Source organism: Acanthopagrus latus, chromosome 5 (assembly GCF_904848185.1).
Source record: "Acanthopagrus latus isolate v.2019 chromosome 5, fAcaLat1.1, whole genome shotgun sequence".
Lineage (NCBI taxonomy): Eukaryota > Metazoa > Chordata > Actinopteri > Spariformes > Sparidae > Acanthopagrus > Acanthopagrus latus.
Window position 1 is genome coordinate 4,027,454 of NC_051043.1, and position 22,825 is coordinate 4,050,278.

The window sequence follows — 22,825 nt, forward strand, 5'->3', positions numbered from 1 at the left end:
TTTTGTGTCAAGCGTCATCAAATGAATGTAATGCACAGGGCTTTCCCAGTAGCACACTGCAACTGTAACAAGATGATCAATGTAATTCACTTCACCTGTCAGTGTCTTCACTGGTGTAGCTGTCTTACTTAAATGTGGGATACCTGTACATATCATGGGAGGAACCTGCATTGCAAGACTGGTTGCAATCCAGTCTTTTAACCCAAGGCAATATCTTGGAAGCACTGAGTAAGGACAAATATCTCATTCATTGATGTTCCACCTCTATCGCTGCATCAACCAAAGCAAGAAACGCACTGTACCAGATTCTTTTTATCGAGTCCAAACAACTGTAACAGTGATAAACACAGCATGAGACACTTTGTATTCCCTCTCACCATCACAGCAGGGGAAAGTGGGTTTCCTTTTGAGTTTTTTAAATTTATTTGTATTTAGAAAGGGAAAAACTGTAAACTCAACATTGGACTGAGGAATGACTCAACACACAAGAACATAAATAAATAGTATCATATATTGCCATATAAATGGCCATATCGTGAATTACATGAAAATGTGCCATATGTAATGCAGTGCCTTAATGCTTCCCCCTTTAAAAGACATCAAGCCAGCTGAAAATATTTTGCTGCTGCTGGATGAGAAGAGTCAAGATATTAACCATCATGTCTTCCTCAACTTTTTATGACCTGAAAGGATTTTATTGATCCTTACATAATCAAACCTGCTCTATATATTAAATAGCACATGAATCTTCAGTTCAGGTAAAGATGAGAAATTTAACAAAGTGGAAGATGAGATTTAAATATTTTATGTGAGACCTGAGCATAGCTGTTGAAAGCCAATGAGGATGAAAATTTGTTTTAGGTCAAGACATCTGAGCAGAGTCAGACTTACACTTGAATGCAGAGCAGAAAAATGCTTCAACACAGCAAGGATGCAAATTCTTGAGACAATGGAAATTACTGCTTTCCCCAGCTCAAAACCTTCTTTGAGTCAATACTGAAAACGATTTAATTATCAACATGTTTAACATGAATTATGTGAACACAGACCACCTTGAGTTTTGTGGTCCCACTTGCTTGAAACTATAAAGTTGATCGATCCAAGAACTGTCAGAAGACATTCAAACAGCAATAAAACAGAGATGTCACATCACCTCTAGCAGATGAAGCCACTTAAGGTTCAAACTTTTCCTGGTAATTTGAAGAGGGAAAGCTATGATGATAATTCTGTGTAGAATGCTGCACTCAGGAAATTGTAGAATATTTTCAATTTGTTCAGAATTTGTAACTGGAACAGAGGATTCTTGGTAGAATGAACTATGTATGTGAGCAGTGACTGTCAACTCGGCTGTATCATATCATTCCCAAAGTGATGTGCTTCAGACTTGTTCTAAAGGATTTCTGGTCACTTTCACACCTGTAGTTCAGATGATGTGGTCTTAATTGACAAAAAAAAGATACATTGTTGCCTTTGTCTTCAATTTCTTATTGTGTCCATCCAGCCAATGATAAATTAAAATCATCAAATTTTCACATCTAAAATAGTTGGAACCAACAAATGTTTGACCTTTTTGTTTGAAAAATCATTGCACCTATCAATTATAGCTGGCGGTTAATTTCCTTCTGACTGAATAATTGATTATTCAACTAACTGTTGCAGCTCTAAAGCAGTCATGTCGACTGACAGGTGATGTCATATGATGCCCGTATTTCTACATGCTGAGGTCAGTCATGCTGCACTTCACTGAGCGCTATGTGTCTATGTTGTTCTTCTCTGGAGTCATTAGAGGTTCATAAAAACATAACTGATGATTATTACTGGTACAGACACCGGACAGTAAATATTACATATGGTGACAAACAAGTAGAAAAGGGCAAAATAAGGGTGTCTTTGTACCATTTTTTTCCTGCCAAAAACAAATGTGTTATTACAAGATCATGTGCAGGGTCATCCGACAAATTAATCACTCTGGAGTCCACTTCCAAGAGCAGTGAAGAGGGTTAGGAGGGTCTCTGTCTGTTTAGGTCTGTTTGCGGTGAGAAAGCCAGAACGAGCAACTACCGTATCGTCGGATGGTAGATATGTATTAGCGAGAATTCCAGAGCCAGACTTCTATTAGACCCAACTACTGTTTGTCATCTGTCAAGGATGCAATCTTTTTCTGCTAATCGTTTGATAACCATGGTAACACGAACACATGCCACCATATAAGTGCAGTGATTCCCCCAACATATCCATTACAAACAGACCTCTGTTTGTCATTCTAGTGTCCGACTCTGTCAGGTGTGCAGGTAAGTGTAAACATGAAGCTGACCAGAGCATTTTTCCTTGGTCCTGACCATACAAATTCAACTACAGATGTAAAAACTGACCTTAGAAACAAGTAGCATGTCATCACTGTCGGTCTGGTGTAAGTTGTGGGAACTATAGTCCTTAGTGAATTTGATAAGAATAATAACAAATTTATTTCCTCAGGAGGTCCCTGGGAATCCTCTTCGAACAAGCCACAGATATCATTCATATCCATTACAGGCTGAGGTCATTCCCCAGATTTGAGCACTGAGAACAGGTCAGAGTTCTCAGTAATACTCTGCTGTCAGTCTCAGTAGTAAGTGCACCAGTTGCTGTAGTCACTGGGCATCAGGCCGCCAGTAATAAGCAAGATCAAGTCCACAAACCACCAAATTCCCAGGCCGCCCAAGGTGAGCAGCTTCCCGACAGCTGTGCCGGTGTGGCCCAGGCAGAAACGATCGACCCCAAAACAACCCAGGAAGAAGGAGTACAACAGCGTGGTGATGAAGTAATGTCCGGAGTATCTGTGCAAAAACAACAGAGAACGGGCACATTGGAATAGTTGGACAACACACAGCTGGAATTAAATATGAACCAGTGGGCAAATAAAATAAATCATGAACATTTAACTTGAAGACCATTAAATAACTTGAACTTCAATAATTTGCTTAATTCCTGAACCTGCAGATACACTTTTACTCTTATATGTTAAGTAAATAATTTTGTCAATATTTCTGTGGAAATAATGGGATACTATTATAATAATGGACTTTCAAAAATAAGTTGTGTCTAACGTTCTGATCTACGCCTGTAAAAGCAACAACTGTTGTGTAAAATACTTAAAGTGGACACTGTCTGAACAGAAGCTGAACATTATCAGTCTCACAAATGATGCATTTATTCAAGTAAGGGATTACAGCAGTGTTCTTGTAAAGATGCTGCTTTCAAGCTGCATGTCTCTGATCGCTGCGCAGTTACTATAGAGATTAACCACATGTGCAGATGAAGGTTGAGTGATGTGAGCAGAACGGGGCAAATAAGGTTATGCTTTTGGTCTATACAATTGGAAAAGCTGACCTCTGGCGGTGAAGTCCTGGTACCAGAGATTTTCATCTGAGTTAACTGGCTCAGTCTTAAAAAGGTCCTACACGCCAAATTGAGCATCACTAGTGGCTGCAGCTCAGCAACAGCATGTTAGACCACAACAAACTGCCCTGTCAGCCTTATCTGCCTTTGCCCCCACACACCTTACCCTCTCCACTCTCTGCTCCCTACATGGACCATTTCCAATGAAGATCTAACTATATCAGACAAGTCTGAGGATGTACACATTTGCATATTACCTTAAGTAACTAGCAGCGTTTGATACGAAAGGCGGGCACCGGCAGGCACAGAGTAGAGGTACGTCATGTATGTGTGTGTTCTGATCTATGCCACTTTTGGGGACAAACACCAGAGTCTAGACTGCATTTGCATGAAAATATTGAGCAGCCCAAGACCATGTTTCATTTCAAATCCACTACAATTTTTGCTACTTTAGAGGTGTCGAAGGCCTTTTTTTCCCATGCCAATGTGATCTTGATTATGGTCTCCCCCAAATGTGGCGTAGGTCAGGACTCACACGACCAGCCAAACCGGCAATTCAAGAGAAACTACAGAGAAGGTCAATAATTCCTCTATTTTGTTAAAGTCTGCATCATCCTCAATACTGATATCTTAGACTTATCTGTGTATGCTGTACTCAATCTCTGCAGTCTTCAACAAATTGCCATGTATTTCAGTTCATTAAACTAAACTAGCATGCAAAAAAAAAAAAAAACATCCCAAGAAATAATGGGGAAAGAAAGCCAAATACTAAAATTATCATAAACCTTAATTATTATTAGACTTTGATTGCTTTTAAAAATGGAATCATAGTCATTATAATGTTGGCTTTTTTGACATGAATTTACAAAAAAAAAACCTCTTCAAGTGAAAACAGATTTCTACAAAGTTATGTCAATGAATTAAAAATGTATTGTGTAAACTAAAGAAAACAGACATTTTCAGTGTGGGTCTCATCCACTTTGTGCATTCATGCGAGTTAATAAAATCCATCATGTGCCCCGAGAGTTTAATATTCTTATAAGCAGTAATGTAGATTTCTAGTATGTCACCTGAATGCACCATGCACCACACCACAACAATGTTAAACATGGCAGAGACGCCAAAACCAGGGAGAGACGCTCAGCAGTTTCGTATTAAATGGCTGTCAGTACCTGACCTAAGGAGTCATAGGAGATTTACCCGCTAAAACCCTGCCATGAGAATTGAGTTTAAAACTACAGATAACAGCAGATTAACGGCAAAAAGTGGGCACACTTTCCTGTGTGCTTCTCTACATTTCAGTCATGATTTTTTGCTTTAATCAGATCGCTTTGGACAGATGGCTCGGAGCAGCTGAAATGTTTCAAGGATGCTTAGGAACATGGTTAAAGCCTTTCTTACGTGGAGACATTATCGCCTTGTAACTGTGCGACAGTCATTTACCTTTACACTGCCATGAAATTACAGAGCCAAAGGATTTAATGTGGGACAAAAAAATAACAGTAATTGAGACTTTACCTTAATATTATACCATTTTTAAGGGGCTTGATTCTGAAATGTAGGCATGTTTGACAATTCTAATAATTAACACATTAAATGAATGCAGTTTTATAAGGGGTCCAGTGACAACATTTTGCCATGCATGTATAAATACAGGTGTGTGTCCAGCAGAGTATCTCTTACTTGATACAGGGTACATTTCCTCTGAGGAATTCTCTGGGTCCGGCACACTCTATAGCATCGAGTGCAGTGCAGATAACCGGTGTGTGGTTCACCTCTTTTTGAGTCTGGCCACCCCACTGAAGATAGAAACAGCAAGTTAAACAATTACCAAGTTATTAACAACATTAAATGGTCTGTGGAGAAACAAACAACAAAAACACCTTACCCCAACACAACCATGGCCCATCTCCAGAAAGGCGCTATGGTTGCCTGCATGATCTACTGGGTCTTGACAGTAGATGAACTCCTCCGGTCTTCATCACATATTCAACACATAACAAAAAAGACAGATTGAGGAATGTTACCATGTATATCACTGCTGCGAAGATGACTGATAAATAACAAGAAGCAACTGTACATTCAAATACATCCCACAAATACAGGACACATGCCAGCTCCCCATTATTAAACCTGAAACCATCTTTACAATCCCTCGAACTATTCCAGGTAGATCATGGTTTAGGTCTACTGTTTATCATTACCTTGAAGAAAATTCGGCCAGCCACTCATGACCGATTCTGGACCTTGTTTTAGTTCAAACAACGTTAAACGTCGGGTCCTCAAATGCTCTGCTCAACACGGTTGAAAGTAAAAGATACTCCATTTAGTAGGCCATATTTCATTATACGTGACCAGAGAGTAATACAGGAAATGGCGAATTTGCTGCATACGTGCTGTTTGAGGTACGGGACTGTTGGTGTTCAGGTCAGCAAGATTTCACAGATTCATGAAAGCAGTTTGCTGTCAGTCTAGAACAACAACGTACCGTTAGCAGTTAGCATTAGCTCACATGCTAAATGTTTCATTCGCGGGCACACCAACGCTGCTGTACATTACTTACAGATAGCTGCAGAGGACGACTGGTGAAGGGGGTCTGTACTCATACTGCTCTGTAGAATTCATCGGTATTTCATATTTGCCGTTTTCGGGCGGCTGCTCGCCGAACGACAGCGCTGTAGTTCCCTGGACAGGAGAAGAAGCAGGAGTCTCTGTCGTCGTTGAATTTTGAGAGTGAATTCCTTCCAGACATTGTAACAGAATCACCGTCAGCAGGAGCAAGAACTGTCCACACAACAGAATATAGCTCAGTGAGATCATTTTCAGCCTCAGAATGCTGGATTAATCCTCGTAAAAGCCTATCATGAGTAGCAGCATCATTTCACCAGCCAAATGGAAGTTGTTGATGTTCTTCTTCCTGCGTTTCTGAATGCGTGTCAGCAGGGGGGGCTGTTGCAACCATAGACATATAAAGAGTAGACGCCGCAACGGCTGCCGGGCAGCGAGAAATGCGGCGGCCATCTTGGGGCGGTCATTCTACTCCGAGTTGAATGAATGTAGGCTACTAAGAAGAACATATCATTGACCTGATATGAGTTATATTGATACTCTATATATGATTTATATATATTTTCATATTCACTGATATATCTATCTATCTATCTATCTATCTATCTATCTATCTATCTATCTATATATGAATTATATTGATACTCTACATGATTTATATATTTTTCATTTTCTCTGATATATAAATGTATCTATTACATATATGGATGGATATATATGATTTATATTTTTTTCATATTCTCTGATATATAAATGTATGTGTAATATATATATATATATATATATATATATATATATATATATATATATATATATATATATGTATATATATATATATATATATATATATGAACATATTGATACTCTACATGATTTATATATTTTTAATTTTCTCTGATATATAAACGTATCTATAATGTGTGTGTGTGTGTAAATATATATATATATATATATATATATATATATATATATATATATATATATATATATATATATAGAGAGAGAGAGAGAGAGAGAGAGAGAGAGAGAGAGAGAGAGAGAGAGAGCCTATATGATTTCTGTTGTGTTTATAGTGTTTGCAAAATACCTATCATACATAACATATATCATACATCAGAATATTCTATTACTGTTAATCCATTTATAATGAATAAAATACGCCGGCCCATGTGTCCTGTGTCATAGCTATAATGTATGACGTTTACAGCAAAAAAAAAAAAAAAAAAAACGCGTGAAAATCAGTTTATATATCAGAGTTACGATTGATTAAATGCGCTGACACCTAATCGCGCCTGCTGAACAGATTACACTGAGTGGAACGGGTGACCGCCCCAAGATGGCCGCCCCAATTCTCATCAGCGCCAACAGGCAGCAGCGTTCGACGCGGCGTCTACTCTTTATATGTCTATGAAGAATACCGCGAATCCCCCAGGTATGTGAATGGAGCCAGAAGCAATCGATCTCAGAGTCTCAGATCAAGATCACTGTATAGATCACAGATCAAAACTACTTAAGCTTAAATTTAACAATACAAAATGAATGCAAACAGTATCAAATAAACATTCTTATACAAAATGAATGCAAACAGTATCAAATAAACATTCTTATAGCATTTTAAGCCCTTTTCAACTCTTATGAATAATGTTTCTTATAATGTTTCTTATCTCAACAGATTTTAATATTATTACAGACCATGAATTTATGTCCTTTTAATCCATAACAATGAATAAGTGTATTGGCTTTTCAACCTGTCACAGAAACACCCAGGAGCTTCAGTTGGACACGTAGCTCAGAGTGCTGCAATGCAACCCATCGTTTTTTTAAGGGTCGGGATTCAATCCCAGACGTATGAATCTTTAACTTTTGAGGAGGGTTGCTCTACAGAAGAAATGGAGAGCTTGAGCGAATAGTGTGAAAGAACCTCATCACTTTTAGATGACTGATCAGAAGTTCTGAGGATGTCAACCCAATTAGTTATGAAGGCCGGATCACCAAAGGTTGTGAATACTTCTGAGAAACTTTGTTTGGCACCTGTTCAAATAGCTCAGGTTGTAATAAGACTGTTTGTAGTCTCAGAGGTTGTGGGTTTGAATCCCGTCTCTGTTAACCTCTCTTTAGACCTGGAGTTGAACCCTCAACCATGCATGTCCCGTATATTTAATCCTAATGGTCATGTTGGGCTCGTTGTCACGTTTCTAGTTCACATGCTGCGGTCAGAACTTGAGGATTTAAAACTCACAGGACAGATGAGGTTGGACTTGAACCTTGAAGGTCTGGCCTCTTCACGCAGGAACTTCTCACACTGATTTGATTTTCTTGTGACCTTTTCCACCTTTTAGAAACAGGTGAGCATCATCAGAGATCTAATAGTCTCAGGGTTTTCTGTTCAGTGAAAGAAAACCCTGAGACTGCAAATGTTTGTTACACTGCTGCCTGCAGACTGTGAGGTTTTGGGTTCAATCCTCTGATAATCTTTATATTGTAAAAACAAATTACTGCTCTCCTGCACATTTATTCATGTTATAGGTTCTGTGAACTGATAAAGCTGTGTGGTGTTATAGCTCAGTAAGATAAGCTACTGCTGCTGTTAATGCATGAGATTGAGGGATCAAATCCAGGCTGGTCTGTGGGGATGTTTGAGGACAGATCAGCAAAATCTTTGGTTCCTCTGAGGATTGAACTCAGAACCACTGCTCAGTCTTTTCATTTGCGGAGCTATTTGCACTGTGGTGTTTCGCCTTCATGAGGGCTTTTCACTTTTTACTTTCTGATAACTTTTTGATACTCCAAAGATAGAGGTCAGAGCGAGGATCAAACCCACGTCATAAAAAACTGCAAGGAGTTCCTTAATATCCTGAGCTACAGTGAGAGTCAAAATGTAGATCCTCAAATGTAACAGTACATTCTGTTTCTAAAAGGTGGAAAAAGGTGGCGGCACTTTTACAAACACCTGATTTCTTTTTGCATAGGAGCAAAGAACCACTAGATGGAAGCAGAGTTTAAGATCGATGGCTGAAAAGATACTACAGGAGATGTTTGGGGCATAACCTCTGTCAGCCAGGTGGAGAGAAAATGTCCATAATAGACATTATTTTTAATTTGAGGCAAATCCTCTGGTATTATTTGTATTTTAAAAAAAGCACATTTTATTGTTTCCAGCCTGATGTGACGGCTGATGTCAACAATAATATCCTGACACTGGTCTCTTTCTGTCCCGCAGGGTGAAGGATGGGTCTATCACAAACCACTTTGGAAAAACTCTGCATTCAAATCCTAGTTTCTTCAGCTTGTTTCTTGGATGTTGATACTGTAGGTTCAGGTGTGAGTGTGAGTGTGAGTGTGTGTGTGTGTGAGAGTGTGTGTGTGTGTGTGGTTGGCAGTTTTGAAGCGAGAGCACGACCTGCACTGACGTACAGACGAATGCAAGCCGCGGGGAGACGGACAGAGAGACGGTGCGACCGAAGGCGTTCTCGAATCTCTCTCACGACATTCACGAAGCCTCCAAGTACAAGCTTTTGTACTGCTGATCAGTCTTTTTTTTTCTTTTTTTTTATAATCCAATGTCAATGAAACATATTCTTGTACAGGTAATGGTACTCTATTTACACAGCCTTAAGTCTGATGAATGATGCTCTCAGTTTGGGCTTTTCTGATCAACCTGGATTTGGTTCTTCTTCTTCTTCTTCTTCCTTTTTAAAGCTGTGGTATCACACTAACGTCAAGCGACTCTTGAGGAGTTTCTTTCTCTAAAATAAGATATCCAACATGACAGAAAGCAATTGGAATACTGCCTGATAGATGTGATGCAGTGAAACTGTTGTAAATTGGATTTAGTGTACTGGAATGTAAAGATGCTGTACATGATCTCTATATATGTTAAAGAACCTGAGAACTGTTGCTTCAAAACGACGTTTTTCTCGATAAGATTTAACATTACGACTGAATAAGCAACAGTGAAACTCTAAAACGTTTTAGGTACAAAAACTCAAAGTAATCTGCTTCATCGGGACTGTAGGTGTGTGAACTGTAACCATGCAACCCATCAGCTGTCGGCAGATTCTGTTTCAGATGTTCCTTGATCCTGACTGGTGCACGAAAGTCATGCGTCATACTTCAACCTGTGAGGAAAACACACAGATGTTTCATGTTGATGTAAGAAGTTTTCAGGGCTTTTAAACCTCCACAGACAGTTGACTCTACTAACAAAGAAGCCAGAAGTAAATTTACATGCACACAATATTCTGATCTCCAGGTAATCATCTGAGGGCAATACTTTCTGTATTATACTATAGTTTATACACATGGATGGTTTGATTCTGAAGAATTTGTCTTGAGGAAACAACCAAACGTTTGAGCAGCAGCGGAAAAAATAAATTGTAGTGCAAATAAAAGAACGACAAAAAACTTAGCTTAGCACAAAGACTGGAAACCGGGGGAAACTGCTAGAGTGTCTGCCAAAAAGGAAAAAAGGGAGATTTGAAGCTCCCTAATTTAAAACTCTGTGTCTCAGTTGTTTATCTGAACGAAACCCAAATTGTAAAAGAGACAAGTTGTGGGTTTAGGAGGGACTTTTTCTTGGTGGGGAGCAGCGATTTCCTCAGGTCTTATATTGAGATTTCTGCTCCTGACCATGAATTAGTCCAGCACTTTACCCCGGTTTTCAGTCTTGATGTTGACTTCCTGGTTTAAATGGACAAAGGGTCAGAAAATTTAACGACATTTTTTTAAAAAAGAAAATTGTCAAAAAAAAAAATAGCTGATATTCCTATAATGAGATAAGCTCCATAAAACTCTGGAATCTAAGATTTGGTCACGGTTTTCAAGGAGAGACAAAGTCCCTCATCCATGGGACCTTATTTCAGAAATAATCTGTATTCTGGTTAATGGCGAAAGACAAAAGATTTAAACTTTAAAGATCATTTTGGAAGTCAAAAAAGGTAGCAGTTTGTTGTAATGTTTGCGAAACAACTCTGCGAGCTACATCTCTTGTCACCAACATGGCCGTCAACTTGGCCCAGAAAAAGTTTTAAATAACTAAAACGCCATTACAAGTCTAGTGAGGTTGACAGCTATGCGAAACTGAAGTTTTTCAAGTTGGGTAGCATGCAGCATCGACTCAACAAGGTTTTGGTTATCAGTTTTTGTGCGCATTGCTGCAGTAGCCGCTAACTGTAGTTGTCATTAGCTAGCTAGCTCAGTTAGCCGGGCAGTTAGCAGTCTGTAATGGGAGCTCCAGGAGAGTGTTGTTGCTTACATCACTAGTACAGGAACTTAGAACTGAGATGGGTTAAGGCTAGCTGGTTAGCATGCTAACTTCTATAGATACACATAACGTATTGCACCTTTAAATTGATAAACGTGTGTTTTAAGAAACAGAATCAATTTGATTTTATTTCAAGATAATTTGTCCCTCGCCATGAACCATTGTGCAAGATTTTATGTATTTCCATGTTGTAAAATTGGTGGAGTGACCCTTTAACCGGGTAAGGCCGCCCTTGATAATGACTTCAGGTGTTCAGACGATAGTCTCAACAGTGATCGTATATTGCCTTAACTTGCTTTATCAGGTAAGTTGTGTGCATTTAGATCTACTTTATTCATCTCTAAATTCTCATGTATTTAATTGTTGTTTGATGCTTTATCAATATCGATGTGTTGACTTAGCCACACTGCTTGAATGGCATGTCGTAGATTAGCTGACGAATAACCAAATTTTTTAATTATCGAAAAACGACCACGATCGGGTGAGTCACACGTGAATGCATCTAAAGAATTGCTCCCCCACCGTTCACGCCCTTCTTGTTTTTTTTTTGTTTTTTTTTTAGTCCCGTGGTTTAACGGTGGATGGTGAAAATACCTGCTTGATGATTGCAAAGTCTCTCTGTTCACACTGATTGCAGCAAGTATACTGCTCCTGTGTCTGCATTACTTCAATTTATAAGTGTCTGTCATGAAGAGCTTTTAACCAAATTTGCTTGTTTTGTAATGCAAATAAATATTATTTTCTTTGAATGCGTCTTTCTCCCCCATCTCGCGCTTGAACTGCTCTGATTTTTAGAGCCACTTTTGTACAGACGTCAAGTGTTGGATCAGTGTTTTCTCTTTCCTTTCCTTTGCATCTACTATACTGTGATGTACATACAATGTAATATTTCTCCCCCCTCGACTAAACCGCCACCTCACATTCTCAAAGCGTCCCCCCAGTCAGAAAGAGGAAATCCACCCCGCCATCGATAAGCTACTCCCCTCCACGTCTCGGTGCCTTATGCAAACTCTTTCTGTGTCTTCCAGCGAAGGAGCACAGCGTTTTCATCAGTTACTTACCTGACAGATGCAACAGCGTATGTATTGTTTGTGTGGTTGCGTGTGCTTTCTTTTGAGACTCCGTGCTTGATGTTGAGAGCTAAGCACTTTCATTCTAGGTTTTGGCATTTTCTTGTTTTGTTTTGTTTTGGTTTTTTTTGATTCTACTGGTTGTCTTGCTGACCTATGAAATGCACTGACATTGAAGGAAACCTGATGTTGTAGAAAAAATGGACGTGTGATGATATTAATCAAATAAATTACATATCGGTTGTATGCTGTGTTACAAGTTTTGTTCTCCAGCAAACTAAACTAAACCATCGTAGTTACTGGCTCCTCTACTCTGGGAGAAATGGTTAATGAAAGTGCACAAAGAAGGATGTTGCTCCGTGGACATGTTTGGAAAATGTACACCAACAGAAGATCAGATTTGACAGAATAATGCGTGTTAGCAACAGCTGTACGTACATTTATTCCACTTCTGTGAACGTAACTTTTTTGGCACTAACCTCGACTTGGAATCAAGAATGCACTCGTAAGATTTTGGTGGTCAAGGGTCAACAACGTGTTGTTTGAATTAATTTGCTAACAGGAACCTCCGCCAGGGTCCAACAGTCCACTTTACTTCAATCAAGCTTATGTTTAACCAACACTATGTAACTTTTAAAGTCATTCTGAAGAAGATGGTTCATTGTTGAGTCCCATTCCCTGATTGCCAAATAAGACTTTTGGACCCAACTTGGTATTTATCATTAAAATGTGGGCACCCCAAAATGAAAAGATCGTAATGTCCTGGATCTCTCTCTGCATGCAGATCTGAACCAGAAGTTAATGGGGTCAGAAAACATGTGACTGGCATGTCGTACTTCTGAACTGATAAATCTCTTGTTAAGAGTCCATGTAGTCCATCTTAGTTGTTGCTGGGAAACTGGAGACTGACTGATTCGACTCTCAGTGGCTCTCATTCCTGCTCCACATTTTTAATATTTATTGTGTTTTCAGTTGCTGATCAATCAGTCAGTCATCAATCGGATTCACTTGCTTGTAGGGTAACAACCTAGGTTTTTTTTTGTGAATATACTCGAGTCAAACTTTCATGTAAAAGCATGAAAAACACTTTTTTTTTTTTCACCATATTGTCGTGTCAAAATCATTTTCAGTGGGAGTGCTAGGGGCACTTTTACAATAGCATCAATAGCACATGAACACGAACACTGAACAAGCTGCTGCTAACGTGAGTCATTGGAAAACTTTCTTTTTAGTAAACTCTGTGTGCACAAACAATGTTCTCGATGCTCATGTTCATGTGATACTGGTGATACTACGAGCAAAGTTTCTTGTGTCGAGCCATATAGTGTTTTGAAAGTATCGATCGTAAAAGTGCCCCATGCACTCCCACTGAAAATGAGGTTGACCCGAAAACGAATATACGGTCATTCTTAAAAAAAAAAAAAAAAAAAGCGCCTCTGTTGTTGTAATTATGCTTTTACACTAAAGTTTGACTTGGGTACATTTACAAAAAAAAAAGCCAATAGGTTGCAATTTGGCGAGAGTTTCACTTTGACTGAAATACCTTACTTGCATGTTACAATTACTTTCTAAATGAGTGTCAGGAATTACAATAAGTGCACAAAATGATGACTATTTGTGTCAAGTGTCACCCTGAACAGACCTTTTTCCCAGAAGACATTTTGAGGCATGGAAGCAGGAAAATCACAGGTGGAATTTAAAACATTAACGATGGCTGTATCCCATTTAGGTGAGGTAGTTAAAGGGCTACAACAAATATAGACATACATTCTACCCAGAACCATACAGGGTTCTTCATTTACATCCCCACTGCAAATCCTATTTAAGAGGTGTCTTACAATACAATTGGATGAAAGATCAATCATTACACACTGTAACACCACAACCCAGAAGTTAAGTCAACAAAGAAAAAAAAAAACTTAGCATTTTGTATCCAGCATCTGTTCAGATTGGACTTTGTCGTCATCCGTATCATCAGTATCACACTCTTTGGTGCGACCTGCTGGTGATGGTGCCGGCTGTGATTTCACCTTCAACACGTCCCACCTCTCAGGAAGGATCCCCTTGTTAAACAGGACCGACGACACAAATGAAAACACCACAATGGAGACCAGAGCAGCCAGCATGCAGATGGTTTTGACTGGAGAGCACTGGATGTAAACGCCGTCCTCCAAGGTGCATGCTGGGAATTGTAGGAGGACGGGGAGGCCGAACAGCGGCTCCCCGCACAACAGTCTCATCACCACCGCGACAAGGTAGCCCGCGATCGCCCCGTAACCGTTAGAAATCTTGATGAAGAGGACGCAGATCAGTTGTGGGAATATGATGGTGTAGGTCAGATCTGAACCCAGGATCCAGAACACCAAGAGGCTGCTGTCCAGGGAGGTGAGAGAAGTCCCCACAACTCCTGCGACCACTATCGAGAGACGAATCACCCACTGCAGCTCCTTATCTGATGCCTGAAGAGAAGAACAATACCTTACACGTATGAAATGTTTGCATTAAACTCAGTTCCCCTCTTCCATCCCCCGTGCTCCTGATACCTGACTCCTGATGGTCTGGTAGATGTTGGTGGTGAAGATGGTGGTGGCCGACAAGAGGAAAGAGTCAACGGAGGACATCACAGCGGCAGCGAAGGCTCCGACGCCGAAAGCAGCGATGTAGGTTGGGGTAAAATGCTGCAGGATGAGGGGCAACACCATGGCCGCCTCCCCTCGCTCGTATGGAGAGGGGGAACCATACGAGGTGGAGTCCCAGTCTGAAGCACAGAGGACAAAGAAGAAGTCTGCATTCACTCTCAAAATGTTGGAAGATATCAAGAGGTACGAACTCACAAGTGTACCTATGGAAGCTGCAACAGCTGCGATCAACACCGACGGGAGTCCGGCGACGATGACTCCACCTGCTGCTATGAAACAGATGATTCTGGCGGTGGAGGTGGAGCTGGAGGAAAGAGTCCTCTGATGGAAATCCTGAACCGCCATATTGCCCACGGTCTGGAAAATGTGGAACAAACCAAAATATTTGGGAACGGAGCAGAAAAGTGTAAAAGCAATCTCTGAGCTCTCCTCCCGTCGGTAAAACATCCGAGTGTTCATTCCTGTCAGAATATGATGTGAAAACTTGGTGATTTTAATCAATGTGTTCTACTGCTGTTCATCTTACCATCACTAGAAAATTATCGATCCACCTCCCGACGTCATCAATCTCCAGCGTGCCGAGCCAGGGGGCCTGATGTGTGTGGTTGAAGGCCGTCTTGGTGATGTCGGTGTAAACGCCACTCGTCAGAACAAAAGGGACACACAGCCACTGGGAGGAGAGGAGTGTGATCTCATTAGCGCGCTGACTGTGCCGAGAAATCCGATTTGCTTGAGCGTCGCAGTGTGAAACTCACCAGGCTGAGAAGGGTCAGTGACAGCTGGACGACGTCAGTGTAGGCGACCGAGTACAGACCTCCGAGGACAGTGTAGACGATCGCCACCGCTGCAGAGATATAGATGCAGACGCCGACGGGCAGATCCAGGATGACGTTCATGGTCGCCCCTGTCACGAACACATGGCACAAAAAATGAAGAGAGAACTTATCGAGTGAAGTGCAAAGAAGTGCATTTGGGTGTGTTCGTGTATTTGTACCCAAAGAAATCAGTAATCCGGGAATCCCGACGATTTCAGCCATGACTGGGACAACGGCCAGAGCCGCGGTCAGCGTTTTCCCGTACTTTCTCTGAAATGGATCCATCATGCTGATGTAATTGTTCTCCCTCATTGGTTTTGCAAAGAACAGTCCACCTTTATTGAAAACCAAAAAAACGATAAGTGGGGATAGAAAACATTTTCTGAGTGAAGATGAAGCTAGAACAGATCTGAATGTACATTTGCAAATAAGAAGAAGCAGCTTAGTTTGAAGAGGCAAAGCAGGTTCCTAGAATATGGGAGGGTTGCATTCAAATAACGGCCAGGAAGAGGAGAGGATTAATCCATTACATTTGCAACATTTTTCCATATTAAACTTCTCATTTGGATCTCAAGTGTTCTTATCAAAGCTTCCTGAGGTGCTGTTTAGCTCAGTGGGCAGAGCGGGCGTCCCATCTAAAGAGGCTTTGACCTTGATGCTGCGTGTCACTCCCCCTCTCACTCCACCTGTTTGCTGTCACACTGTTCTGTCTTACCGATAATAAAGGAAATAGAGACCTGCAGAGGAACGAGAGCCCAGACCAGACCTTGGGTGGGATCGTACACCGACTCCGCAACACCGGTGATAAAGGTGCCGCCGACCCAAGTAGCTGCAACCAGAAATAAACACGCAGAGATGGAAAAATTACTGTTTAAAATGTCTTACAAAGGAAACATATGGAAACCTTAAAACTGAATGGAAAAATATATTCTGGTAAAAGATTTGTTTGTGTGATACTGGGTGAAAAAAATCATTTTTAGGAGAAAAAACATTAAACATTCTCAGAAAAACTTCTGAGAGTGATTTTTTTTTTCAGGAAAAATACATTTTCTTTTCTTGTGTGAAACAAAATGAAAAAAATTCAGTAGAGAAATTCAAAAATATCGATTGAAAAAAGTTTTTCGTGAAACAAAATGAAAAAAATAAACTTTTTTGTCATGTGTGAAACCGATTGAACAAATACCTTTTCAGGAGAATTTATTCAATGTATGAACCAAAATGAAAAAAGAACATTTTTCAAGAGAAAAAACATTTATTTTTGAAGATGCTGATTTAGTTTTTTCATGATTAAACCTTGAGAAAAAATCTTGAGAATTTTTTTAAAATTCCAAGCATTTTCCTCCGAAAACTTTCTTATGAATTTTATTCCATTTTCTTCTGAACATTTTATCCCAAAAACATTTTGTTTATGTGTGAAAATGGAGGAAAAATGTTTATGTGAAAAAAGTGAAAACATCTTTTTTTGAGGAGGTTTTTTTTCTGTTTTCATGATTAAAACTGAGAGAAAAAAACATTTTCAGGAGAATTTTTTTTCCTGTGTCAGACAGAATGAAACAAGAGATTATATTCATGTGTGAAACCAAAGGAAAGGGAAAAAAAATGGGACTTCACTTCACAGAGCCAAGATATTAAAAGCTTTGTGTGCTGTTAAAAACAATGTTCACTAAAAAAAAAAAAAAAACACCATCTTTAGTGGGTAAGAGTGTGAAAATTCATTAAAAAAAACCTCCCTCACAGCAATTACATTATGGACATCTTTTCCAGTGTACACTCACCTGTCATTGTGAACGCACCCAGTACCAAGCTGATGCCCCGGTTGGCGAGTAAAGAAGCTTCTATGCGACTGCTGTGCACATTTCTCTCCAGCTTCTTAGATTTCACAGACGCCCAGATGCCGATTCCTAACACCAGCAGGTAGAAGGCGACCATCATTATCAGACCCGGTACGTTGAGAGTCATGGTGGATCCGACCGACTCTGTGCTTCCCCAACTTCAACCAGCCCCACAGCCTGAGCGAGCTCCTGCTTTTTAGCATCTAGCATACATAGCTGCCAAGCAAATGAATGTAAATCCGTAACAAAAGTCCACCAAAACTGTTATGCAAAGTGACTTGTACTTGCTGTTGGAGTTCAACAAGAGGAAGGGTAGAAATATCTGAGAAATGTTACGCCCCTGAAATAGGGGAGAAATAATCACTACAGTGATAGGGCGTCTTTTCCTCTGCTCATTGTTTGCTGCAGTGAGGAAGAATACCATAGACATATAAAGAGTAGACGCCGCAACGGCTGCCGGGCAGCGAGAAATGCGGCGGCCATCTTGGGGCGGTCATTCTACTCCGAGTTGAATGAATGTAGGCTACTAAGAAGAACATATCATTGGCCTGATATGAGTTATATTGATACTCTATATATGATTTATATATATTTTCATATTCTCTGATATATAAATGTATCTATCTATCTATCTATCTATCTATCTATCTATCTATCTATCTATATATATATATATATATATATATATATATATATATATATATATATATATATATGAATCATATTGATACTCTACATGATTTATATATTTTTCATTTTCTCTGATATATAAATGTATCTATTACATATATGGATGGATATATATGATTTATATTTTTTTCATATTCTCTGATATATAAATGTATATATAATATATATATGAACATATTGATACTCTACATGATTTATATATTTTTCATTTTCTCTGATATATAAATGTATATATAATATATATGAACATATTGATACTCTACATGATTTATATATTTTTCATTTTCTCTGATATATAAACGTATCTATAATGTGTGTGTGTGTGTAAATATATACAGTCGTCCTCAAAATTATTCATACCCTTGTTAATTTTGTGATTTTTTTTATTTTTGCGATGAAACTAATGCATTTTTGTCACGTTTGTTTATGAATTATATGTGACCAACAAGTGAAAGAACGACAACAATACACAATTCAAGAAACTCTTAAATTCATGGGTATTTTATTGTCGGATTACCAAAAAATGCCATGTTCAAAATTATTCATACCCCTGGCAATATCTCAACAAAAATGTCCCAAATGTGTTCATCTTTGTCCCAAAGTTATTTCATGATGTCTCATTGGAATGAATACCTTTTTTGTTGACCAAATGTTAAACAAGGTTAAAAAAATAGCATCTTTCCAGAAGAGTATAAATAGTGGGAAAGTGTTCAGGTCATTGTTAATCTCTGGTCATCATGGTAAAGAAGAAGGAGCTCAGTGAGGACCTGTGTCAGCATCTTGTGCAGGCCCACAGTGAAGGAAAGGGTTACAAGGCCATTTCCAAGCAGTATGGTGTCCCTGTCTCAACCGTCCAGAGCATCATCAACAAGCACAAGAGGTTCAACACTGTCAAAAACCTCAGTGGGCGTGGCCGAAAGTGTAAGGTGTCCCCCAAACTTGCCAGGAGAATCTGCCGAGAGGTCAACACCAACCCACGGACCACAACCAAGGCCCTAATTCAAACCCTTGAGCAGACAGGGACAAAGGTGTCATGGTCCACCATTGAGCGAGTTTTGCACAGAGGAGGTCTCCATGGACGTAAACCTCGGAAGACGCCGCTGCTCAGGAAAAAACATCTGGTAGCTCGCCTGACCTTTTGTAGAGGTCATCTGAAGCAAGATCCCAGCTTTTGGTCAACCATCCTGTGGTCTGATGAGACAAAACTGGAGTTATTTGGCCATATGGATACCCAGTATGTCTGGAGGAAGAAAGGAGAAGCCTATAGACCAAAGAACACTGTGCCCACTGTCAAGTATGGTGGTGGAAGCATAATGCTGTGGGGATGCTTCTCTTCCAGTGGCACAGGCAATCTCGTCAAGGTCCAAGGTATCATGAAAAAGGAGGATTATATCAGGATACTTGATGAAAATGTCAAGGAATCTGCTGAAAAACTCAAGCTTGGCCAAAACTGGATGTACCAGCAAGACAATGATCCTAAACACACCGCCAAGGTAGTCAAGAAATGGTTCAAGGACAATGACATCAGTGTCCTGGAATGGCCAAGTCAAAGTCCTGACCTCAATCCAATTGAGAATTTGTGGCATCACTTGAAGACCAGAGTGATGGCGAGGAAACCAACCAACCTGACCCAGCTTGAGGCATTCGCCAAGGAAGAGTGGGCCAACATCCCACAGGAGACGTGCAAGAAGCTTGTGGACACGTACAAGAATCGTCTGGAAGCAGTCATAAAGAATAAAGGCTATGCCATTGACTATTAAATAAAGACGATGGACTAGGGTATGAATAATTTTGAACATGGCATTTTTTTTGGACTCCGTTAATAAAATACCCCAGAAATGATTTTTTAAAATTATTTTATATTGTTGTCATTCTTTCAATTGTTGGTCACATGAAGCTAAAACACAAATTTGAAAACAAGCATTTATTTCATCACTAAATGAAAAAATCACAAGAATCAGCAAGGGTATGAATAATTTTGAGGACGACTGTATATATATATATATATATATATATATATATATATATATATATATATATATATATATATATATATATAGAGAGAGAGAGAGAGAGAGAGAGAGAGAGAGAGAGAGAGCCTATATGATTTCTGTTGTGTTTATAGTGTTTGCAAAATACCTATCATACATAACATATATCATACATCAGAATATTCTATTACTGTTAATCCATTTATAATGAATAAAATACGCCGGCCCATGTGTCCTGTGTCATAGCTATAATGTATGACGTTTACAGCAAAAAAAAACAAACAAAAAAAAACGCGTGAAAATCAGTTTATATATCAGAGTTACGATTGATTAAATGCGCTGACACCTAATCGCGCCTGCTGAACAGATTACACTGAGTGGAACGGGTGACCGCCCCAAGATGGCCGCCCCAATTCTCATCAGCGCCAACAGGCAGCAGCGTTCGACGCGGCGTCTACTCTTTATATGTCTATGGTTGCAACTGCTGCTGCTGAGGATTCTTCTTCTTCTTCTTCTTCTTCTTCTTCTTCTTCTTCTTCTTCTTCTTCTTCTTCTTCTTCTTCTTCTTCTTCTTCTTCTTCTGCTTCTGCTTCTGCTTCTGCTTCTGCTTCTGCTTCTGCTTCTGCTTCTGCTTCTTCTTCCTATTCTTCTTCTTCTTCTTCGCAGCCGAGGAGTATTGCTGCCCCCCACTGGTCATTTCGGTGTGAGTATATGAACATGATTGCCTTGGTCACCAAATTGGTCAAAGCCAGTTCTGTCAATACAGCATGACAAAAATAAAAACAAACGAAACTTTTATTTATTTGGCACCTTTAAAAACAGTTTTAAAATGAATGATTGTTTGCTTTGAACATTTGAAACAAGCAGTTTTTATTAAAACTTTAAGGAACTGTCGCCTTTGCTTTTCTGAATGTGTGTCAGCAGGGGGAGCTGTTGTCCTTAAAGCTGAATCTGTTTTTTTTTTTCCAGCACACCATGTGAGTTAGCTGGCAGCTCACACACACTGACCTCATTCGATTTTCTCAGCACACTGTTGGAACACTAAACAGGCTAACCGTTAGAAAGAGGGGAAAGCATCAGAGTAGCTGTTACAGCGGATAGTAAGACATTGTGGATGTTCAAGTTCAGACAAGTAATGTTTCTCCTATGGCAAAGTTATTCATCAATCACAGCAACAGCTTAAATGTTTTTGTTTTTATTGCACTAGTTTTATGATCTTTGAGTGTGTTAGCAAACACTGCTGCTGATGTAAGGCTTTCACACTTTTCTACAGATGTTGATGGCTGATGGGTTTTGTATTTTTGGGGAAGTAATGAGCTCAAATGTCAACGGGCTGGCAGCCAATTAGTTATACCAGCAGTTTATTGATGCCTCTATCACTGTGTCCTGTAATGGAAAACAAAGCTAACAGCAAAAATTCAGTCATAATTTACTCACTCCTGTGGAAGGTCAGGTGAAGTTTTTTGTTGTTCACAAAACAATCCTGGAGTTTAACAGAAAAAACAGCACTACAACATTCTGCTAAACAACAGAAGTATCTGGGGACTTGTTTTCTAACATAAGACACCAAAAAAAAAAACATAAAGTGGGTCCATATGGTCTGGTGCAATCCAGGTTTTCAGAAACCCAGAGATCCCAAATTGATTTGAAGATGTTACTTACACCCTTTTTAAGATGAAATTGTCATTGCAGCTGTTGAGCTAAAAGTGTTAGAGCACTCTGTCTGAAGTAGCTGCACATCAGTTTGGGATCTCATGGCATCTGGAGACTTGGATTACATTTAACAGGATGTATGGAGCCATTAAACGTTTTTTCCTTTTTTTTTCCTTTTAAACAACCTAGTCCCCAGAGGAAAATGTTAGCATTTAACATTTCTGTAAACCTAAAATATGTTCAAAATGTTACTGACATATCAATGAAATCAGTTCCTACAGTGATGGAATGTGATGAGGTACATTTATTCAAGTACAATTTTGCAGCACTTGTTCTGCACTTGAGTATATTTAATTTTTTGCCACTTTCACTCCATTACAGGCAAATATTGTACTTTTACTCCACTACATTTGTTTTATAACAAGTTACTACTTACTTTGGCGACTGCATGTTGCATCAGAAAGTAGCACATTTTAAAATGAGTGAATTTTATTGTCGATTAAATTAAAGAAAATATTCTGATGATCAGAAAAGTTCCAAATATCTGATCCAGTAATCGTCCTGGCCCGTGAATGTTACTCCTATACAGTATATACATGTAAATTAACTCTATGTATAATTTATTTATCCTTTTACAATTGATATGTTAGTGCGTTTATTGACAGAACATTACTTTTGAAGTTACTTTGAAGTACTTTTGATTTCAGACTTTTACTCATGTACAATTCATGTAGGTGATTTTCACCTTTACTAAAGTAAAACTTCAGTATTTTTACTTTGACTCAGGTGTAGGTGTGACTTTAACCTAAAGAAACGTGAAGTTTGGTTCAACGTTGGATTGATGGTTTTGCAGAAATGTATGTTGCCAGCATTTATTCTGAGGGATGAGTAGGTTTTAAATCAAGCCTCCAGTTAATCCAGTTGTT

The 22,825-nt window shown here is 39.3% G+C and overlaps 2 protein-coding genes and 1 long non-coding RNA gene across 3 annotated transcripts; 1 reads left to right on the top strand and 2 right to left on the bottom strand.

The window, feature by feature from the left end:
- Window positions 1–395: 395 nt before the first annotated feature.
- tm2d2 (TM2 domain containing 2) lies at window positions 396–6,371 on the bottom strand. Its single transcript, XM_037097933.1, has 4 exons — window positions 5,942–6,371; window positions 5,267–5,354; window positions 5,062–5,177; window positions 396–2,816 (listed from the first exon to the last, which is right to left on the bottom strand). The coding sequence occupies exons 1-4, from the start codon at window positions 6,196–6,198 to the stop codon at window positions 2,603–2,605; spliced, it is 675 nt and encodes a 224-aa protein (XP_036953828.1). The 5' UTR covers window positions 6,199–6,371; the 3' UTR covers window positions 396–2,602.
- LOC119019398 lies at window positions 5,583–13,740 on the top strand. The gene is made up of 3 exons (XR_005075034.1): window positions 5,583–5,783; window positions 8,916–9,007; window positions 9,167–13,740. It is a non-coding gene; the product is annotated as an uncharacterized LOC119019398 (long non-coding RNA).
- LOC119019396 (high-affinity choline transporter 1-like) lies at window positions 13,209–17,981 on the bottom strand. Its single transcript, XM_037097932.1, has 8 exons — window positions 17,509–17,981; window positions 16,449–16,562; window positions 15,913–16,068; window positions 15,674–15,822; window positions 15,445–15,588; window positions 15,122–15,275; window positions 14,823–15,037; window positions 13,209–14,738 (listed from the first exon to the last, which is right to left on the bottom strand). The coding sequence occupies exons 1-8, from the start codon at window positions 17,690–17,692 to the stop codon at window positions 14,199–14,201; spliced, it is 1,656 nt and encodes a 551-aa protein (XP_036953827.1). The 5' UTR covers window positions 17,693–17,981; the 3' UTR covers window positions 13,209–14,198.
- Between the last annotated feature and the right edge of the window lie 4,844 nt (window positions 17,982–22,825).